Here is an 18,717-nt window from a genome sequence, read left to right on the forward strand (position 1 = left end):
ACTGAAAACATATATCCACACAAAAACTTGGTAGACAAACTCACAGGAGCAATGTTCATAATGGCCAAAAAGGAGAAACCACCCAAATGTCCGTCAACTGACGAATCGATAAGTCAAATATAATATATCCACACAATGGAATATTACTGGGCCACAAAAAGGAATGGAGTACTGACACATGCTACAACATGGATGAACCTTGAAAACATTATGCTAAGTCCAAGGAGCCAGATACAAAAAGGCACATGTTAGTTATATGATTCCATTTACGTGAAATGTCCAGAATAGACAAATCTAGGTTGGTCCAAGTGCAGAGGTGTTTACAGCTAATCGATCACAACCAGTTACAGATTTCTTTGTTCCTTCTCCACTTCTATAGCTTCACGCGACTAGCCTTAAAAAAAGGAAAAAAAAAGAAAAAATAGGCAAATCTATAGAGACAGAAACTAGGTTAGCAGTTGCCTAAGGCTGGGGTGGTTGGAGGGGATTGGGGAGTGACTGCTCATGGGTACAGGTTTCTTTTGGGGGTAATAAAAATGTTCCCCATTAATCACGGTTAAACAGTTGCACAACTCCATGAATATACCTTTAAAAAACTAATGACTGGTACACTTTCAATAGCATGTGAACTATATCTCAATAGAGCTGTCCAGAAAAAAAAAAAAAAAGACAAAGAAAGAAAAGGGAGTGGGGTAAGAGAGAAGATGGGGGAGGAAGGTTACTTCAGGGCGAAGAAATGGCGAGGGAAAGGACACAGCAGCAAGAGAAAGCAAAGTTGCGCTCAAGAATCAGGTCGTTTCACGTGCTTTTGGTAACATCATGCATGTGAAGAAATGGCTAAACATGCAGTGGGGGAGGCAGACATGGGCCAGCTCATGAAGGACCTTGTAAACAAAGCTAAGGCATGTTAGATCGTAAAGGCAATGAAAATCCTACACAAGGTCTTAAACAGGAGGAGTTTTGTGATCAAACTGGCTGGAAAAAATCACAGTAACATCGCTATGGAGAATGGACATCACAAATGGATAAAAACAGACAGTCACTCCTGTTAGGGGCCACAGCAGTAATCCGGGCAGCAGGAGAGAGGCTAAATCCAGGGTAGCAAAGACCTTCTGTCAAGGGGCTGCAGGAGATGCTGGTTCTGTGGAACTACCACCTTCTCCAGTGGTTCTGTGGCACTACCACCTTCTCCAGCCCTAGAACACCCACGATTAGATTCTGGGCCCTGCAGCAACACTTTCCAAGAGGAATTTCCATCCAGCCCCTCGAAACAAACCTTTCCTTTACTCTAGGAACTGGCAAAAAGTCGTAAAGGAATGCTTAAGTCCTCCAGCAGCCTCCTGAATTTCACCTCTCCCAATAAATAGACTTTTCCTCATTACATGAAGAGCCTCTTCTGGGAGTGTCCAGGCAGCCCGAGGCCCATCAGATCCAGGTAAGAAGCAATTAAGACTAATTAGCCCAGCCTGAGCAGCAGCGACCGGGACGTAGCAGTTTCAAATGAACTAGTGAAGGCCAGCAGTTACGGCTTTACTTGCTTTCACAAGTAGGGCCTAAGCCCTGAAGACCCCCAAAGAAACTGCTCTACCATCTTGCAACTCCAGGCCTTGTCCCAAGACCAGCACCAGCAGCACCTCCTGGGAGCTTGTTAGAAATGCAGAATCGGAGGCTCCACCCAGACCTACTGAATCTGGATCTGCATTGAATAAGATGCCCAGGTTATTCGTGCCTTGACCACAACACTGCAACCAGACAATCTTGCATTACGACTTCAGAGAGACCCATGGAAAAAGGTCTCCCCGACCCCAGCAGCAGCCTAATGGAAGCCACAGTTAACAGGCAGTTCTCAGCATCCAAATATGATCAACCCAAGCGTACAGGAATGGTGTGCTAACCGTAAAGCTCCATTTACAGAGTGTGTGGCAGGTGCCAAGCTCTTCCCCCAGGTTCTCCTGACCCTCACAGGAGCCCTCTCAAACTTAGAAAGATTCTGCAACTAACGTTGGGTCACACAGGCAGCAGGGGCTGAGCTGGGATTTGAACCCAGAGCTGCCACTTTCTCGCCTCACACTCTGCTGCCCACATCCAGCGAGGTTCTGCCCTGCCCTTGAACATGGTCTGGCAGTAGCAGCAGGGCTCGTATTCCAGCCCACAAACCAAACCACACAATGTGTCCAGCATCCCCTTGGAAGTGACAAACTAAACTACATCAAGATGTGGGGCCATGTCCCTGCTGGACGTTTTCCCTAACACTGTTGGTATCTGGAAGACCATCCTGGGCTCTCTCTCCACCGTCATGGTTCACACTGCAGCAGTCAAGACCATGCCCCCAGCCTTCCTACTGGCTGAATCCTGCATTTCCTCCATTGCCAGGTTCCTGGCCCTGAGCCCAGGAAAGCCTTTCTGAGCCCCATCTCCACCTCGAGATACAGGGACCCCCTCTGGGCAAACAGGAATATCAGCCACCACCATATCTCTGTTCTGAAATTAAATATATTCAAAGAGAGGTCTAATTCCAAGAACTGTGCTCTTTCCATGACCCTGTGTAACCTCATATAATCTACAGTCCACTTAAAAAAAAAAAAAAAAGTAAACCAAGTCCAATCTAATTCCGGGACGTAACTGTCTTGCAGACAAACTTAAAAAGCTTTTAGGGTACGCCAGTGCCTTGCCACTCAGCAGACCAGCAGCAGGGGCAGCACTTGGGTGCTAGTGGAAAAGAGAGAATCTCTCCCCCTCCCTCCCAAATGCTCAGCAACAATGTGATAGAATGTAAAAAAATAATATTAGTAAAATTTTTTTAAAAACGAAAAGAGAAAATCTTAGTGTGGTGTAATATGAAATATATTTGGTCTTTGTCCCCTTCACAGAGCTCCTAAAACCCTTGGAATTTCCTGAGTGATTGGCGTGTCTTCTGTTATTCATAATGAGCCCTTTGGATCACACCCGGAGTTTATACTACTGTGGTGACTAAGGGTGGGACCCCTAGATAGCCCAGGTTGGGGCTGGTCACCAGAAAGAGCAAATGATTGGAGGATTAAAACTTTGAGCCTCAACCACCAACCTCAAGGAAAGGAAGGAAGGTGGGGCTGGAGATAAAGCTCCATGGAAACTCTTTAACAAGATGTGATGAGCTTCCGGCACCTTCCCCCATCCCTCGCCCTACGCACGTCTTCCTCTGGCTGTTCATCTGTATCCTTCACAATATCTCTTATAACAAACTGGTAAACATGAACAAGTGTTTCCCCAAGTCTATGACCCATCCTAGCAAATCAGTCTAACCCAAAGAGGAGGTGGTAGGAAACCCAAATTTATAACTTGTCAATCAGAAGCATAAGTGACAGTACTTGGCATCTGAAGTGGGGGGCAGACTAGTAGAACTGAGCCTTTAACCTGTGGGATGTGACTCTAACTCCAGGTAGACAGTGTCAGAATTGAATTGAATTGCAGAGATCCAGTTGGTGTTCCCTGGAGAATTGCCTGGCGTGAGGGCGGGTGGAGTTTTTCCCTACACATCTAGTCACAAAAGTGTTCTGTGCTGTGTGAGTAGAGAGTTTGTTTTCTCCTTCAGATTCAGGCTCCATCCACCCAAAGCTCCTAAATCAGAATCTGCATTTTATCAAGAACCCCTTGTGATGTGCACATACGTTAATGCTGGGGAAGCTCTGGTCTGATGCCATGCACAGGACATTGCACAGGTAGGTTCTGATGTGCCCACACCAGAAGGTGGGCCCCAGGTGTGCAGAACCTTCCTTATGATTTGAAAATACAGTATTAGACTGAGTAGATTAGATTTTGTTTTGAGCATGTCCTTGATTACTGACTACTCAACATGGTTGTATTTTTCACTCCAAGCACAACAAACGCTTGTAGCTATTTATCAATAAAATGCTTACTAAATGAGAACAGCAGACTCAAACTAAATTCAAAGTTAAGCTTTCCTATTTCCATTCCTAAGTTATGTTACAAATCAGAAACAAATGCCTCAATGACACTCTTCCATGAGCCACTGCTAAAATAAGGATCCTCTCTCATGATTAAATTAGGACAAGGACTCATTTCTGTAGAATTTTTAAAATAGCATCTCTAAAAAATTTTTACAACTCAATTAGTTTTTCTGTTGACAAACCCTGGAGCTCTCTGTGTGTTTGACAAGGAAATGAGAAGGGAGATGGAATTAAGGCATCTGAGAAAGAGCAAAGGATGCTAAATGTCTGTAGGTCTTTCATTTCAACAGAACAAGTGTGAACCTGAAGTTTCCAGAAAGACGTCACCTGCCAGAGTCACCCTGGAGGGGAGAGCACATCCCAATAGCTCCCTGAGGAAGAGCTGCTAACCTCATCCCGGTGCCTTGGCTGTATCCACTGAGCCTTGCAGAAATCACAGCACATATCAAGTGCACAAATATCAACATTGGGTTTTGATGAAGTCAAGGTTGTGACAGGTGTGACTGCCACACAGAAAAAAAAAAAAAAATCACAGGAAGTCTGGGATCAAGAAATGACCACATTTGTTCAAAGAGTGTAGACCAAGTATCTACCAGTGTGCCCAGTAGCGTGCTAGATGCTAAGACAGCTTGGGTGAGGGAGGAAGCCAATTTGAAACACTAATAAGAGCTAAACACGGCACTCATGAGCTAAGGGCGCCTGCTGAGGTCTACACTGTGGTCTAACTCCTTGCAGCATCGACAGCACATGGTAAGGAACTTGTCAGATGTGCAGGACCTCGGCTCCCATCCCAAGCCTCCTGTGTCAGAATCTGTATCCAACAAGATCCCGGGAATTCATTTTGAGAAGCCTTGCTCTAGAAGCATTGAATTCAGTTTGAGAAGCACTGCTCTTGCTGTGACTATAAAACACTTCAACTGAAATAGTCCAGAACTGGGCATCCCCATGAGGGAGGGCCCATGTGGTGGCCAACAGGGCTGTCCACACAGGTTCAGCTTTGCTGCTCCTCCTTCCAAGCACATGGCAGGATTGCATCTTCCCACCCCCTTGAAGTTAGGTGTGGCTGTGCTTGAGAAACAAAATGTGAGCAGTGTCATGTGTCACTCCCAGGCAAAAGCTTTAAGAACCATGTGCTCTTTAACATGGTCCCTGGCAAGATTCCAGAAGGCGGTTGCTCTGTCATCCGGGGTCCTAGAGGGGCTTGTAGCCCCAAGTCAACTTACAAAAGACTTGCAGCCGGATCAAGATGCGAATCTGTATTGATCCAACCACTGAGATTTCAGTGTCATTTGTTATGGCAGCCTATCATAACCCATCGTGACTGATATACACCGCAAAGTTCCATTTTCAGAACATTTCTGTTACTCCTCTGTGAAAACTGCTCAAAGCCATCATTACTTGAGGGTAGGATCTCTTTTTAACCATGAACAGCATTATTTAACTCAATGACCCACTTCACTCAAATTTCCTTCCAACAGTCATCTTGTTTTTTTTTCCTTTTTCTTATATTCTCCTTTCTCCAGATTTCTTCACATCTTTATGCTTTCATCTTATTGTACCATATGCTTTTTGGTAAACTGCCTTAAACCCTTCTTGCGAAAAGGTGACAGACAGTCACATGCACAAACACACCAGACTTGGCTTCAAATAAATTTTGGCTGTTTCCAAAAAAATCAAATCCATCCCTCAAAAGACAAAGATTTGCTGTTACCGAGGATATTTAACAGACTGTGGCTCTGGGCCAGTATGTATTCCTTCAACCTGTTTTTTCCACAAAAGAATACTTAGGTAGTGCACAGTACACACAGTCCCTGCTTTTAAAAAGCAATTCATTTCTGGACACACCATCTCTTTCTGCCTTATCGTAAGGAGAAATCCAAACTATGCTAACTCCATGAAAACATTTAGCATCACTGACCAATATTTTTATTTTTAAAATTCAGCTTCAATATAGTATTGAGCTCCTTCTGCATGGCTGGTTTTGTTCTAAGCACAGGTGAACCTGATTTTAACCAGTTCCTCTAGGTGGACATTTAGGTTGTGGCGAATCTTGCACTATTAGAAGCAGCGCTGCAAGGGACACTCTGATGTTTACAGCTTGCTTATCAGATGCTTCCTGAGTAGGAATTCCTAGAAGTGGAATTGCTGGGTCAGAGGGCATGCATGTTGCTAACGCTTTTAAGGTATAATGCCAAATTACCCTCCAGCGAGCATAGGACCATTTTCCTACATCCTGACAATACCCATTTTTTTTTGTTTGTTTGTTTTGACAGTTAGCTTTAAAGCTATCTTTTTCATTAAATTTCCAATGCTTTGATTACTAGTGAGACTGAATATGTTGATGACTTTACATGTCTTTTATTATAAAATGTCTATCCAAGTTCTTTGCCCATTCTCATACTGATGCATTCCTTTTTGTTTTTTGGGTTTGAACAAAAGTTTATAAAAGCACTTTCTACAGGAAGGACATTAACTTTTCTCCCAATTTTTATTTGCCTCACTTTTTAAGGAAGAGGTTTCTAGTGGCAGAATGAAGGACTGACAGATGGGGACAATACGATAGGGAAAGTGCATTGCAACTAACCTGCAAGAGGTGGGACCCCTAAACACCTCCCCAAGTCAATCTACCTGTAAAACACATTCCAAATCCATCCACTTCTCGCCATCTCCACTTCCTCCCCACCCTGCTCTGAGCTTCCTAACTGGTCTCCTTGCTTCCCTTTCTACCCTCTTCAAATCCATTTTCTACTCTACAGTCCAGATGAGCTTTCCAAAACAAATCAGAACACGCCATCCCCTTCAATCCACTCAAAAGCTTTTCCATTGTATTTAGAAAACAGTTCAACTTCCCCAGTTCTGTTACCTGTTTCCCTCCCTTCACATCCCCAATCTCTCTTGTCCTTTCTCACCACTCTGTAACCATCCTGGAATATTCTGGTTCTCCCAAATCTATCAAACGCCTCCCCCACCCCTCGACTCCACTCAGGATTATGTGCATCTGCAGTCCCCTCTGGCCCAAATTATTTTCCTCTAAACACTCACACGGCTGGCTGCTTTGCATTATGCAGGTCTCTGGTCAAATATCACCTCCTTAGATAACTCCTCCCTGACTGCCTTATTGGACCCCCCTCCACCACCACGCCCATGATAGTGCCCTGTTTTATTAGTCCCATAGCACTTTCAAATTATCTAATTTTTTGCTAGTGTACCATCTTCCCATCTAGAAGAACTAGAAGTTTAGCTTCTTTTCTGCGCTGGTCACTACTTTATCTCCAGAACTTACAAGAGCACTCATAGCCCATCTTAGACACTTAAGGAGTGATTGCTGGATGAATGAATGATCAACATTTGAACAGAGAATGGCAAACTGTGTTCAGCCCATGAGCTTAGAATGGTTTTCACATCTTTAAATGGTTGAAAACACAGCAAAAGAATATTTCATGACACACGAAAACTATAACAAATTCCAATTTCATCTGAACCATTTTTTTTTTTTTTTTTAATTTTAGCAGCTGGCCAGTACAGGATTGAACCCTTGTCTTTGGTTTTATCAGCACCACACTCTAACCAATTGAGCTAACTGGCCAGCCCCTCAAATTCAAATTTCAGTGTCAATAAAGTTTTATTGGAACACAAGCACGCCCATTGGTTTCAGATTATCTATGGCTGCTTTGGGGCTACAGCAGCAAAGTAGAGCAGTTGCGACAGAGACCACATGGGGCGCTCTCGCTGCTTCTCACTGCCTCCAGCACACCTCAAATCACAGGAGGCAGCTGTAATTTGATTTTGCCTCTTGACCCGCAAAGCCTAAAATGTGTCCTGGCCTTTTACAGAAAAGCTTTGCCAACGCAAGTTAAGAAGAAGAAAACTTTGAGACATGTTTCTAAGAGAGAATGGGCAGGGATTGCTAACCTAATGAACAGGACAGGAAAGGTAAGGGGTGGGGACAATCAGGCAACTTAGTGCACAGATGGTGGTAACATTTACTAAGGTTTGGAGGGTGGGGTAGAAGGCAGTGAAGAGAGGAGAGATAACGAGTTTAGTCTGGAGTCCTGGGGGTTAAATCTGGATACCAGTTTGTGGCTGGAGAAGGGAGGTAGATGCAAAGCCAGGAAGTCAAGCCAATCAAACAAGTCTTTACCAGAAGGTAGAGAGAGAAGACATTAAATGTGAAGAGGGGTAAGGGGGTCTTATTAAGACTCTACAAAACCTTCTCACAATTCATACACCTATTGCAACTAAACCTTCCCAATGTCACCCCCATGCTCTGGTCAGCCCAAAGGAAACATCACACAGAGCTGTTAGCCACCATTTCTACTTCTCTCCATAGGTATAAACAACACCCCAGAAGCCTTGCCATTGGAGGGAGAGAGAGGAATATACTAATTTTGCAATTAAGTACACAGGGGGGTCAGTCCTGACATTCTGTTAGAAAACTTGTCATGTGTTGCCTTGCTGCTGTGAGTAATAAGGAAGCAAGCTGCGAGAACAATGTCCCCTGGGCAGCCTGATAATAGTCATAATACCTTACATGTATATAAGGCTTCCTGGTTTACCAAACATTTTCTTTCACCAGCAAAATAGGGACCCACATCCATGTTCATAGATAAGGTCTCCCAAGCCGTCAGATAAAAGCCACGCTTTTGCAGAGAAGAGTACCGTACAAGGTCAGCATCTCATTCATGTTTCTAGATGCAATGGATGTCAGTGATTCACGTGGTGGGGAACAGATGTCAGGGATTCCTGCTGACTTGTTGCTAAGGGAACTTTTGTGAAGATGCCCTGAATCCACAGAATCCATAAGCCCTGCCCACTGCTTTAAAGTCCCATGGGGTGGCCACTTGACCAATCCAGCACACAGCATTGGGAGGGGGTGTGGCACCTTCTGAGCAGAAGCGGACAGAGTGGTGAGCCAAGGGTAGATTCGTAAACAGCAGGAGCTACAAATGCAGGCCACAGCCCCCTAATCAAAGGTCAGGATGACTTAGTGAAGACGGCAGAAAGCACCTTAGTCTTTTCAGTCAATTACATACTCCGTGAGCCACCAGCCCTAATTACACCTTTTGTGAACAGAGTTGATAACCACCTGAAAAAATATCAGCACGAGAGACCAGTTCATACATACTTTAGGTGATTTTCATGTTACAGAAAGAAAGGCCCTGTACCAAAATCAATTTGTGTAACACAGCAAGCACCTACTAAATGTCAGGCAGCTCAGACACACTATGTGTATTAACCACCAGCACTGAGTAGTCCAGACCTGAAAAAACTGGACAGCCATGTCAACCAGGGTCAGGCAAATCTGATTTCAGATTCCAGCTGCATTATTTATAATGTGGCCTTTACAAAGAAACCCCTGGCATCTTTTACAAAAAAAAAAAAAAAAAAAAATCCTCCAATGATGGCAGTAGAGAATCTCCAAGCAGAATGGCCAAGTCTCTGCATGCTACCTACCTCTGGGACTTTCCCAACAGTCTGGCCTGGCACTGCCCCCACTCCAATGGATCATCTGTCACAAGCTACCCTTCTGAGGTAGCTAGTCTGCAGAATGGCCCTCAATGAAACATGCCTCCCTCGTATTCACACCTGTATCCACCTCCCTTCCACTCTGACTTTGGACTGGTCCTGTGACCCCCTTTACCAATAGAATGTGGCAGAAGCAACGTGCCAGTTCTGGGATAAGCCTTAAGAAGGCTTGGCAATTTGTGCCTTTGCTTTTTTACCATGGAAGAACTCCAGCTGCTGAAAAGAAAGATCCTGTGGAAAGACCCTGGAGGATGAGATACTATGCAGAGAGAGAGGCCACACGGGAGAGCACTAGCAGCTAGCAGGTGGAAGATCACATCTTGGAAGTTCCAGCCCAGTTGAACCTCCAGGACTCTAGCCCAGCCACCATCTGAATGCAGCTGCATAAAAGATGCCAGACAGACCAGCAGAAGAACCACCCAGCTGCACACCATCAACCCACGGAACCATGTGAGATAATAATTATTGTTTAAGACGCTAAGCATTGGGGTGACTTGTTACACAGTATTAGATAAAACATCATCCCTTAATTACCCACAGCACAGCCCACTCTCTCCTTGTGAACTACCGCAGCACAATCATATGAACCCAAAATGAGAGAACAAAGGATGGAGAGAAGATCAAGTTCAAGGGTGACCCTCTGCAGCCATCCTTCTTCTGCTAGCAAACAGGGTCATATTCTGTTAGTACCTCTGTGGTCCAGATCTTCCAGACAGATTGTAGATTCTAAGAACAACACATAAGTCAAGGAAAGTATTGCTGTGTTTACATTCCAATCTCATTTTCCCCCAGAATTATTTCCCAAAAGCTCTGGGAGTTTTTGCAGATGCCTTACAACATCCTCCAGGTCCCTAATTTCTTCTCTCCATTCAATGTAAGAGCAGGTCACAAGGAATTCCTGGGCCTGGTTAGGTCCTCTAGCTACTGGATCTGTCCAGCCACTGCACCTGTCTTGGTACCATGTCTGATCCTCCAAATCTTCCTGGGAATAGAGATCTAGGCTCCCTCCTGTATCCACCTTCACCAGGAGCTGTTTCTCAGCCTCCATGCACTCCAGAAGGCTGGTGGAAATCTTCCCAAATGTGGGGCCCCCAGGTCTATGGACGGGATCTCAGGTGTGGCTTGTAGCTGGCAGAACATTCCCATAGCCTTTAGCCTGGCCTCAGCTCTCCTTCATTAACTCAGCTTCTACTGTACTGTGTCTCTCAAATGATGTTAGAAGAGTCCTCAGATCCACTCCCTCTTCATGGCTCAAAAGACCCTCAAGGAAGGTTTTTCTAGCTGCTCCCATCTGAGGGTCTTTATAGCTCACAGCCAGCTGTGGGTCTTGGCTAGTAGGCTTCATCCCTTTTCTGTGAGTAACTGGTTCCCTCCTCCTTTGAAGAGCTGTGACATCCCCTAAGTAGCCAGGACCCTTGTGGCCAGAGTCCTCCATACTTCCTTGGTTCTGCTGAGGTTTACCGGAGGCTACCTTCTGGAAGTCAAGTGTGTGCCACACCATTTCACCATTTCCTTGGAGTCTTGACCAAAGAGGCTTCCCCAATAACCAGGACCTCTGCCAAGCTGGCCTCTTCCCTGGGGCTGACTGACACCAGGGCAGATCTAGCGGTCCTCTCAGAGATGACTCCCAGCTCACCACCATGGTGCATGCTTCCTGCAAAGCCAGGGCCTCTCAGTTCCCTTTTCTTCATCTGAACGAGGAAGAAATCCTTGCAGAGTGTCCATTTTGCAGCCTTCAGCCTAGCGCCCCTCCACCAAGATGGGGAGATGCCATTCTCAGCTGTGTACCCACCACCCATCCCTCTGCCAGGAGGATGGTGTAGTCCGCTCTGTCTCTACTTGATTCCCCAACAGCTCCCCTGGCCTTCTCAACTCCGTGCCCCCAGCAAGCTTGGCGCCAGGCACCCCACTGGCTGACATCCCATGAGGTTGGCCACCTCCAGTAACTATGGGCCCCTTCTCCAGTCTCATAATTCTATATGCTGGCCAGTGTACTCACCAGCCTGGGGAGCTCTGCATCTTCCAACTAACCGAGTCTGTCTCTGAGGACTCTTCCCATCCCAAGGGACTCTCCTTGCATATCTTCTACCCCTACCCAGCCCTCAGCCTTGAGGTCCAGCTTGCTCATGTAGGAGGTTCCCCGACATGAGGCACCTGATCCAAGATCCTCCCTGTTGAAATTGCATCTGCTCTGTCCCTGAAAAGAGTCCCCATTCAGTATTTAGGCCACAGGGCTCAAGCCCACCCCTCCCTCCACCTGTGGGAAAACCAGCTGGCTCTGTGTGAAATCCAACTTCAGAATTATCAGGGGACACGCTCCAAGTTGTCCTAAGAGGTGGCTGCCCTCATTTTAGCCTCCCTTTAGGGATGCTATCACCAACACGCTGACCTCAGGAGCTGCGCTTGTCCTTTTCCACAGGAATCTAGACCTTTCCCTCGTTTGCCTTTTAGCACAGTTGAGCCCAAGCTGTTGTGCTTAACAGAGGCACAGGCACAGAGGATGATATTCAGTTATCTGAGCTGCTAACCAAATATGCAAGCATTATTCTTTAAGCAACTGGGATAGCACCTCACCCTTCCCGGAGCCATCAGAAGAATTGGTGACGATGTATGTACCGTGCCTACAGTGCCTAGTAGGTGCTCAACAAACGATGGTCCCTCTAAGTGGTATTGCACACAGAGATGGGCACCTCTATTGCAAGTCACTGGTTGGGAGTGGTCAGAAAAGCCCTCAGGCACCAGAGATTTCCTAAGTATGTGCGTGTCACAGGATGTGATGACACACCCAAGACTGTCCCAGCTGATAACTCTGCATGTCCCCTGGGCCCCGTCCACCCTCCCTCTCCCCCAGAAGAAAAAGCAGAGCCACTCCACTCACACCCACCCAAAACACAGCTGGCTGACTCCAGCCAAACATGCTCCTCACCCGACAAATATCCACCAACCAAATTTCCACATCGGCATTTCTCGAAAAAGTGTGGCCACCAGAGGAACCCCAAATAGGCACCTCTCCCGGGGCTTTTGAGCCAGAAACAAGGAGGCTCCAGATCTTCATATAAGAAGTAATATACTTGCTTTCTTTTATATTTGAATCTCAGGAAAGGAACTGGGGAAGCGGAGGAACACTGCCGAGCCTCTCCTACACATACAGGTTCTCAAAACACAGAACCAAGAGGGTTCCCGAACACACTCTGCTGACAGTCCATGAAAAGGCTCATTCCAGCCTGCATGCAGCAGTCCCTAAACTTTGCTCAAATGCGACTAATCCCTTCAGGAGGGAGTCTGTCGTTCTCCTGGGGACCTGAAGGAAACATACTGTACCTCCATGAGGCCAGGCTCTATTTTTGATAATGTTGCCACCCAATACTTCTCAGACAAACTCACCCTATAACCATTTCACCCCTATCTGTCTTTCTTTCTTTTTCCCTGATAAGTTGAATACAGCATTTTCAGTCAAAATTTGCTACTGTGTTCTTTGTAAAGTAGGTCGGGGTTAAATTATAAATAAATCCAGTCTCCATACTTTGGGCAGTGTTTTACCAGAATGTCTGTGCATACTTACACAATTAAGGGTAACCGTTAATTTAGTCTTTACAACAATCCCGTGGTCAGCAACCTTTTGGTAAAAGAGATGTCCTGTAAGGTCCCCTCCCCCTCCCCCAAAGGACTTTAGAAACTTGGGATCTTAGGCTGTGACCATGAGCTCTGATTACAGGACAAGGAGGCCTCACAACTGTCACCCAGACAATAAACAGCCAGCCGACTTGGCTCAGCGGGTCCTGCGCAGCCCTGGGGCCGGGCCAGAACCCCAGGGAACAAGCCACTTTCAGGTCCTGAGCCTTAGCCTGGGGGAGCTGGACCAGGGGACGGGTGGGTGGCATTGGCTGGGGGATGCAGCCCTCCTGAATCGGAGCCTGCTGATGGGGCTTGGGCTGGTGGCCAGCAGGCTCAGCTGACCAGCAAGTGGGCGGCCCCGAGGCGCTCAGGCAGCCTGACCCGGGGGAGCACGACCGAGGCTCCGAGGCGGAGACTCGGGGCTGAGTCGGTGCCACTTCCCGGCCCCCGATCCTCCTCCGTGCGTCTTCTCAAGACCACCAGACTCGGGCAGCCCTTCGCCGGCCGCTGCCACCGCCCGCCGGGAACGCACCCGCCCGCTCCAGAACTCACACAGGCAACAAGTTCTCGCTTCCTCGGAGCGGCCACGATGTGCTCGGGAGGCCCGGCGGGCGGGCAGCGCTCCCGGCGAGCCCGCGCTGCCCACGCCCCGAGGGGCGCCCGCTGCCTCCGCCGCCCCCGGGAGCGCAGAGCCACAGGTCCCGACGGGGACGGCTGCGGCATCCCCGGTGCGGGCAACAGGTAGGCGAGCGCACCGAGGACCGCAGCCCCGGCTCCTCCAGCCCCGGGCCCTCGCCCCTTACCTCCAGCAACTGCACGTAGCTCGCCGGGAACCAGCCGCGGAGCCCGTCCTCTTTCTCGCCTTCCCACCAGCCGCCGTCCGGGACCTGCAGCAGCGTGATCAGCTCGCCCGCGGCGAAGCGCAGCCCCTGGCCGTGCCGCTCCCCGGAGAAGGGGTACAAGGTCCGGCAGCGGGCGCCGGACATGGCCTTGGCGCCCGGGCTCACAGCGCAGCCTGCATCCCTGCCGAGCCCCGCGGGCTGGGCAGCGGCTCCGCGGGCTCCCAGGCGCCCGGCGCTCCGGGCTCCCGCGCTCTGGGCGCGCGCCGTCTCGGGGGGTGCGCTGGGGTCCCCGGGCAGGCGGGGGACGCGCGCTCCGCGCCCGGGAAGCGGCGACTCGCGGGCTTCGGAGAGCGAGCGAGCGAGCGAGCGAGCGGCGACGCCCCCGGGCCGGGCAGCGCGCGGAGCCCAGCTCTGGACGGGGGGGCGGGGCTCAGGGGGAGGAGACCGCGGCGCCCGGGGCTCCGGCGACAACTTCCCGGGGACGCGGAACGCGGGCTGCCGCCGCGAGGGCCGGCCGGGGCCGGGGCCGCCCTGGCGCGCGGAAATGCGCAGCTCCCCCGGGAGGTGGGACCCGGCGCATCCCCTCGGCGGGCCTGGGTGGCCAGGGAGGGAGGGACCTGGCGTACGTGGGAAGGGGCTGGCGGCCGGGTGGCCGGGCGGGGGCTCGCTCGGAGGCCAGAGGGGCGGGGCGGGGCCTGGGCGGCCACGCCCGCTGAGGGCTGGGCGCTCCCGGGCGGAGGGGGCAGGTCACCCGGGAGAAGGGGCTCCCGCTCCCGCGCCCACCACCCGGGCCGCTGCAATGGAAACGCCCCTCTGTGCCTGCTTGGTAGGCCTGGTGGCCGGTGGCGGACAGGAGCCTCCTCCGAGGCGTCCGGGAAGGCATGTGTTCGTGGCGGTCGTTGTAGGGGTTGAACCTGGGGTTGAACTTGACTCACGGGAAACTGAACAATGGGTGAAAGGGTTTGAAGCCTGGCACCTGAGCCGGGAAGCTGAGTGCAGTGTGTCACACCAGAGGGACAGGGCGGGGAGGAGACGGAGTCAGAGCTGGTAGAATTGGAAGCAAGCCCTTGGGGATAATCGAGGAAAGGTGTAAGGTGAGAGGTACAGCTCCCACCGCTTTGCTTGCAGGGGACCAGCTCTCCTGAAATCGCGATAAGCTGGCTGAGGAGTCTACACTCATTGAGTCAGTCAAAAAACAGTAGTAGGAGGCTGCCTTGTGCTTCAATGTGCCAAGTGCTTCAAAGGTCATTGGGACACGTCCCTGCTCTTGAGGGACGGTGGACCTGCGTGCTGAAGAAAGTTGACTTTGAACTGATGGTACAGAAGTAAAACAACACTGGGTTTCTTTACTAGCCTACTCTAGGAAAAAAATAAAGTATATTTCCTAACCTGTAAATAGTTGGACCCTTTAATATCTCTGTATATTTCTAACTGCCTATTTGTGCCCCCTGCTCAGTAACCTTCTGTGGCTCCCTAGTGCCTGTTAAATTCCATACAAGCGTCTCAGCCTGAGCATTTCAGGCCTCAACAATACCTCCTCTAGCCTCATCTGTCACTATGCCTGCCTAGACAATCATTACAAAACCAGTCAGGCTGGACTACAAGAGCCATAAGATCTTGTACACCTGTCTGTGCTTTGAATCAGACCCTGACACACCACCTTTCCCCTAGTTCAGTGCTTCTCAATCCTGGGTGCAGGTTAGAATCACCTGAGTGACTAAAAATACTCATGCTCAGGCCCACCCTCACTTTGAGAGTCACTGTGGAACCACAGTCTGCATTTAAGACATTTCACCTAAGTAGCCTTAGCCCGGCTGCTGGACATGGGCAAGTTGACAAATGTACATTGTAATATTCCACCAGTTACAAATTCACAAAACTCTGCTTGATCACAAACAAGGGAAAAAAACTCTTGAGCACAGTCACCACTGAGAATCCCTTAAAGCAGAGCTGCATGATTTGATATCGAAAAGTCACTAAAAGTAACTAGCCTTATTTTAAAAGGGATAAAAACTCCTTGTCTTGAGGGATGTGGCTTTCAGCAGGCTATCCTCGGACTTCATACCTGATGATGTGGCCTGGCTCAGAGTGGAACGACTGGTCTAGAGCCATCCTGCCACCAGAATCCTCTGTAGTGCCTGTGAGAAACCTGTGATCCAGTTTGGACTTGAGAAATCTCAGCCTACTCAGCATCCCATGCACTTCAGCTCCAAATGACCCACCCCAAACATTCCTGCAGCACCAGAATTGATCAAGGCTGTCAATGTCTTCAATTCTTTCACTCCTGGAATACTATGGGCTGATGAGATGATTATTGCCCCCATTTTATAGGTAAAGAAACTGGGTACAGAGGGTATGATTTGCTCACTATGATACTGCCGGTCAATAGCAGAACCAGGCTTTGAACTTAAGTCTGGTTTATACACCAAGTGCTGCTTCCTGTAATCCACCCTACCAGAGTCAGGAAACATATATGAGTGAGTCACAAATAGCATCTTAAGAAAGGGCTCTTGTTGAAACCTAATGTCAGTCTTGGTAGAAGTAAGATAGAACTAGCAGTTAATGGAACACCTGTCCCTGATCTCTTGCCAATAAAGTAACCACAGATAAGTACCCCAATTCCTCTGGGTCTATTTCCCCATCTATAATTGGAGATTGAATCCAATAACTGGAATATGGGACTTGAGATGGTCAGATGTAGTTAGTGGTTGAATACAGGCTCTGAACTGCCAGTATTCAAACTCCAGTTCTGCCACTTTCTAGCTGTGTGCCCTTGGGCAATTTACTTTACCTCTCTGAGCCTCATTTTTCTCATCCATAAAAGAAGATGATAGTAGTGTTTACATTATAGCGTTATTAAGATGATTACATGAGTAAATGCCTGGCACATTAAGTCTCAAATATTAGCAATTGTTATTATCTATCTAGTTCAATGGCCCTGGTAACTTATTATCTAAAACTTCTTTTTGAACTAAGATTTCCAGGACAATAATAAAAGCAGAAACTCTTACATCTTTGGGATGCCAGACATCTTAAAGGAGTACACTCTGGGTTTCTGTTTTCTGTCCTAGGATCCTAAAGGAAAGCTGAGTTCCTTCCTTATCTATTTTTCCCCTTGCCTTCCCCCTACCCTATTACTAACTTGAATTTTTATTTTAGTCTTTAATTAGTTAACTTTTTTGGATAATTATCTTATTTTTACTGATTAGACTCTTGGTAACTCAGGGGAGGGGTAGCATCGCTGTTTTAAATTTCCATCTATCCCTCTTGAAGCCTAACATTGAGTCTTACAAAAAGTGGGCATTTAGTACTTCCTGAACTCATTTGGCATAGATTGTTTGGAACCCTGTTCATATTCAGATTTTTCATCTTGCCAAGTTACTCTATAAACACATGTGTTAGAACATCTGGATTAGATGTGTACTCCCTGAAAGCAGGCCTTCCTCTCCCTTTTTTAGCTCTCTCTTGACACCGTGCAGTTGATAATTATGTGGTGGCAGATATTTCTTTTCTACCCAAGACAGCTTTATATGACTTTCCGTCAGCCTATGGATGGCAGAGAAATATACGGGTATCAGTTTCTTAAAGAGTCAAACATAAATTACCATATGACCCAGAAATTCCCTTTAAGTGTCTACATAAGAGAAATGACAACATATGTCCCCACAAAAACTTGTAGTGAATGTTTATAGCAGCACTATTCATAATAGCTAAAAAGCGGAAACAATCCAAATGTCCATCATTGATGAAAAGATGGACAAGATGTGGTATACCCATACAATGGAATATCCACCCAGCCAGAAGGCATGAAGTACTGACACCTGCTACACCATGGATGAACCTCAAAGACGTTATGCTAAGTGGAAGAAGCCGGACACAAAAGGCCACATATTATATGATTCTGTTTGGCATGTCCAGAAAAGGCAAATCTATAGAGACAGTAAATAGATTAGTGATTGCCTGGGGCTGGGCTGGGAGTAGGCAGTAAGCAAACAAAAGAGGTTTCTTTGGGGATGATCAAAATGTTCTAAAATTAGATTGTGGTAATGATTGCACAACTGGTAAATCACTCAACTGTACACTTAAAACAAGTAAATTTGAGGTATGTAAATTATACCTCAATAAAGCTGTTCACATAAAACAAAAATAAACAAAAATATATAAAGACCCCGTTCACCCAACAAGGGTATTTATCTCCACCCACGTGCGCTAGTTCATTCAACAACCCGCAGAGCTATTACACACGTGATAAAACGGAGAGTGCGCTGGGTCTGGGGATAGAGAGCTAAATATGGCAGCTTATATAAGAGTTCCTGTAGATCAATAAGAAAAAATGGACAACCCAATAGAGAAATGGGAAAAAGACTCATGAACAGCATTTTGCAAAAGAAGATATGCAAATGACCGAGAACACATTAAGAAATGCTCAACCTTATTAATCGCCAAGAAAAGCAAATGAAAAATCATAAGAAGGTACCACTGTACATTCACCAGGTGGTGAAGATAAAAACAGAACAGAAAATACTACACATTGGTGAGGATGTGGTGCACCTGGAGCTCTCACACTGCTGGTGAGCACCTGCTGGGACAGTGATGGTATTTAGCAAATCTGAACTCAGCATCTTCCATGACCCATGTACCTCTCCTAGGCATATATCCAACCAAGATGTGCTCATATGTTCACCAAAAGACATGTACAACAATGTTCATAGCAGCACTATTCATAACAGCCCCCAAATGGAAACAACCCAATGTCCTTCAACAGTATAATGGATAAATTGTGATAT

General features: G+C 47.6%; 1 protein-coding gene across 1 annotated transcript in view; it reads right to left on the reverse strand.

Moving 5' to 3' along the window:
* Positions 1 to 14,074, reverse strand: part of GAS7 (growth arrest specific 7) — a 224,763-nt gene extending 210,689 nt beyond the window's left edge. Inside the window, exon 1 of the mRNA XM_063112548.1 lies at positions 13,892 to 14,074. Coding sequence (XP_062968618.1) covers positions 13,892 to 14,074 — 183 coding nt within the window. The remainder of the gene's footprint in view (positions 1 to 13,891) is intronic.
* Between the last annotated feature and the right edge of the window lie 4,643 nt (positions 14,075 to 18,717).

The sequence above is a fragment of the Cynocephalus volans genome, chromosome 10, assembly GCF_027409185.1.
Source record: "Cynocephalus volans isolate mCynVol1 chromosome 10, mCynVol1.pri, whole genome shotgun sequence".
NCBI lineage: Eukaryota > Metazoa > Chordata > Mammalia > Dermoptera > Cynocephalidae > Cynocephalus > Cynocephalus volans.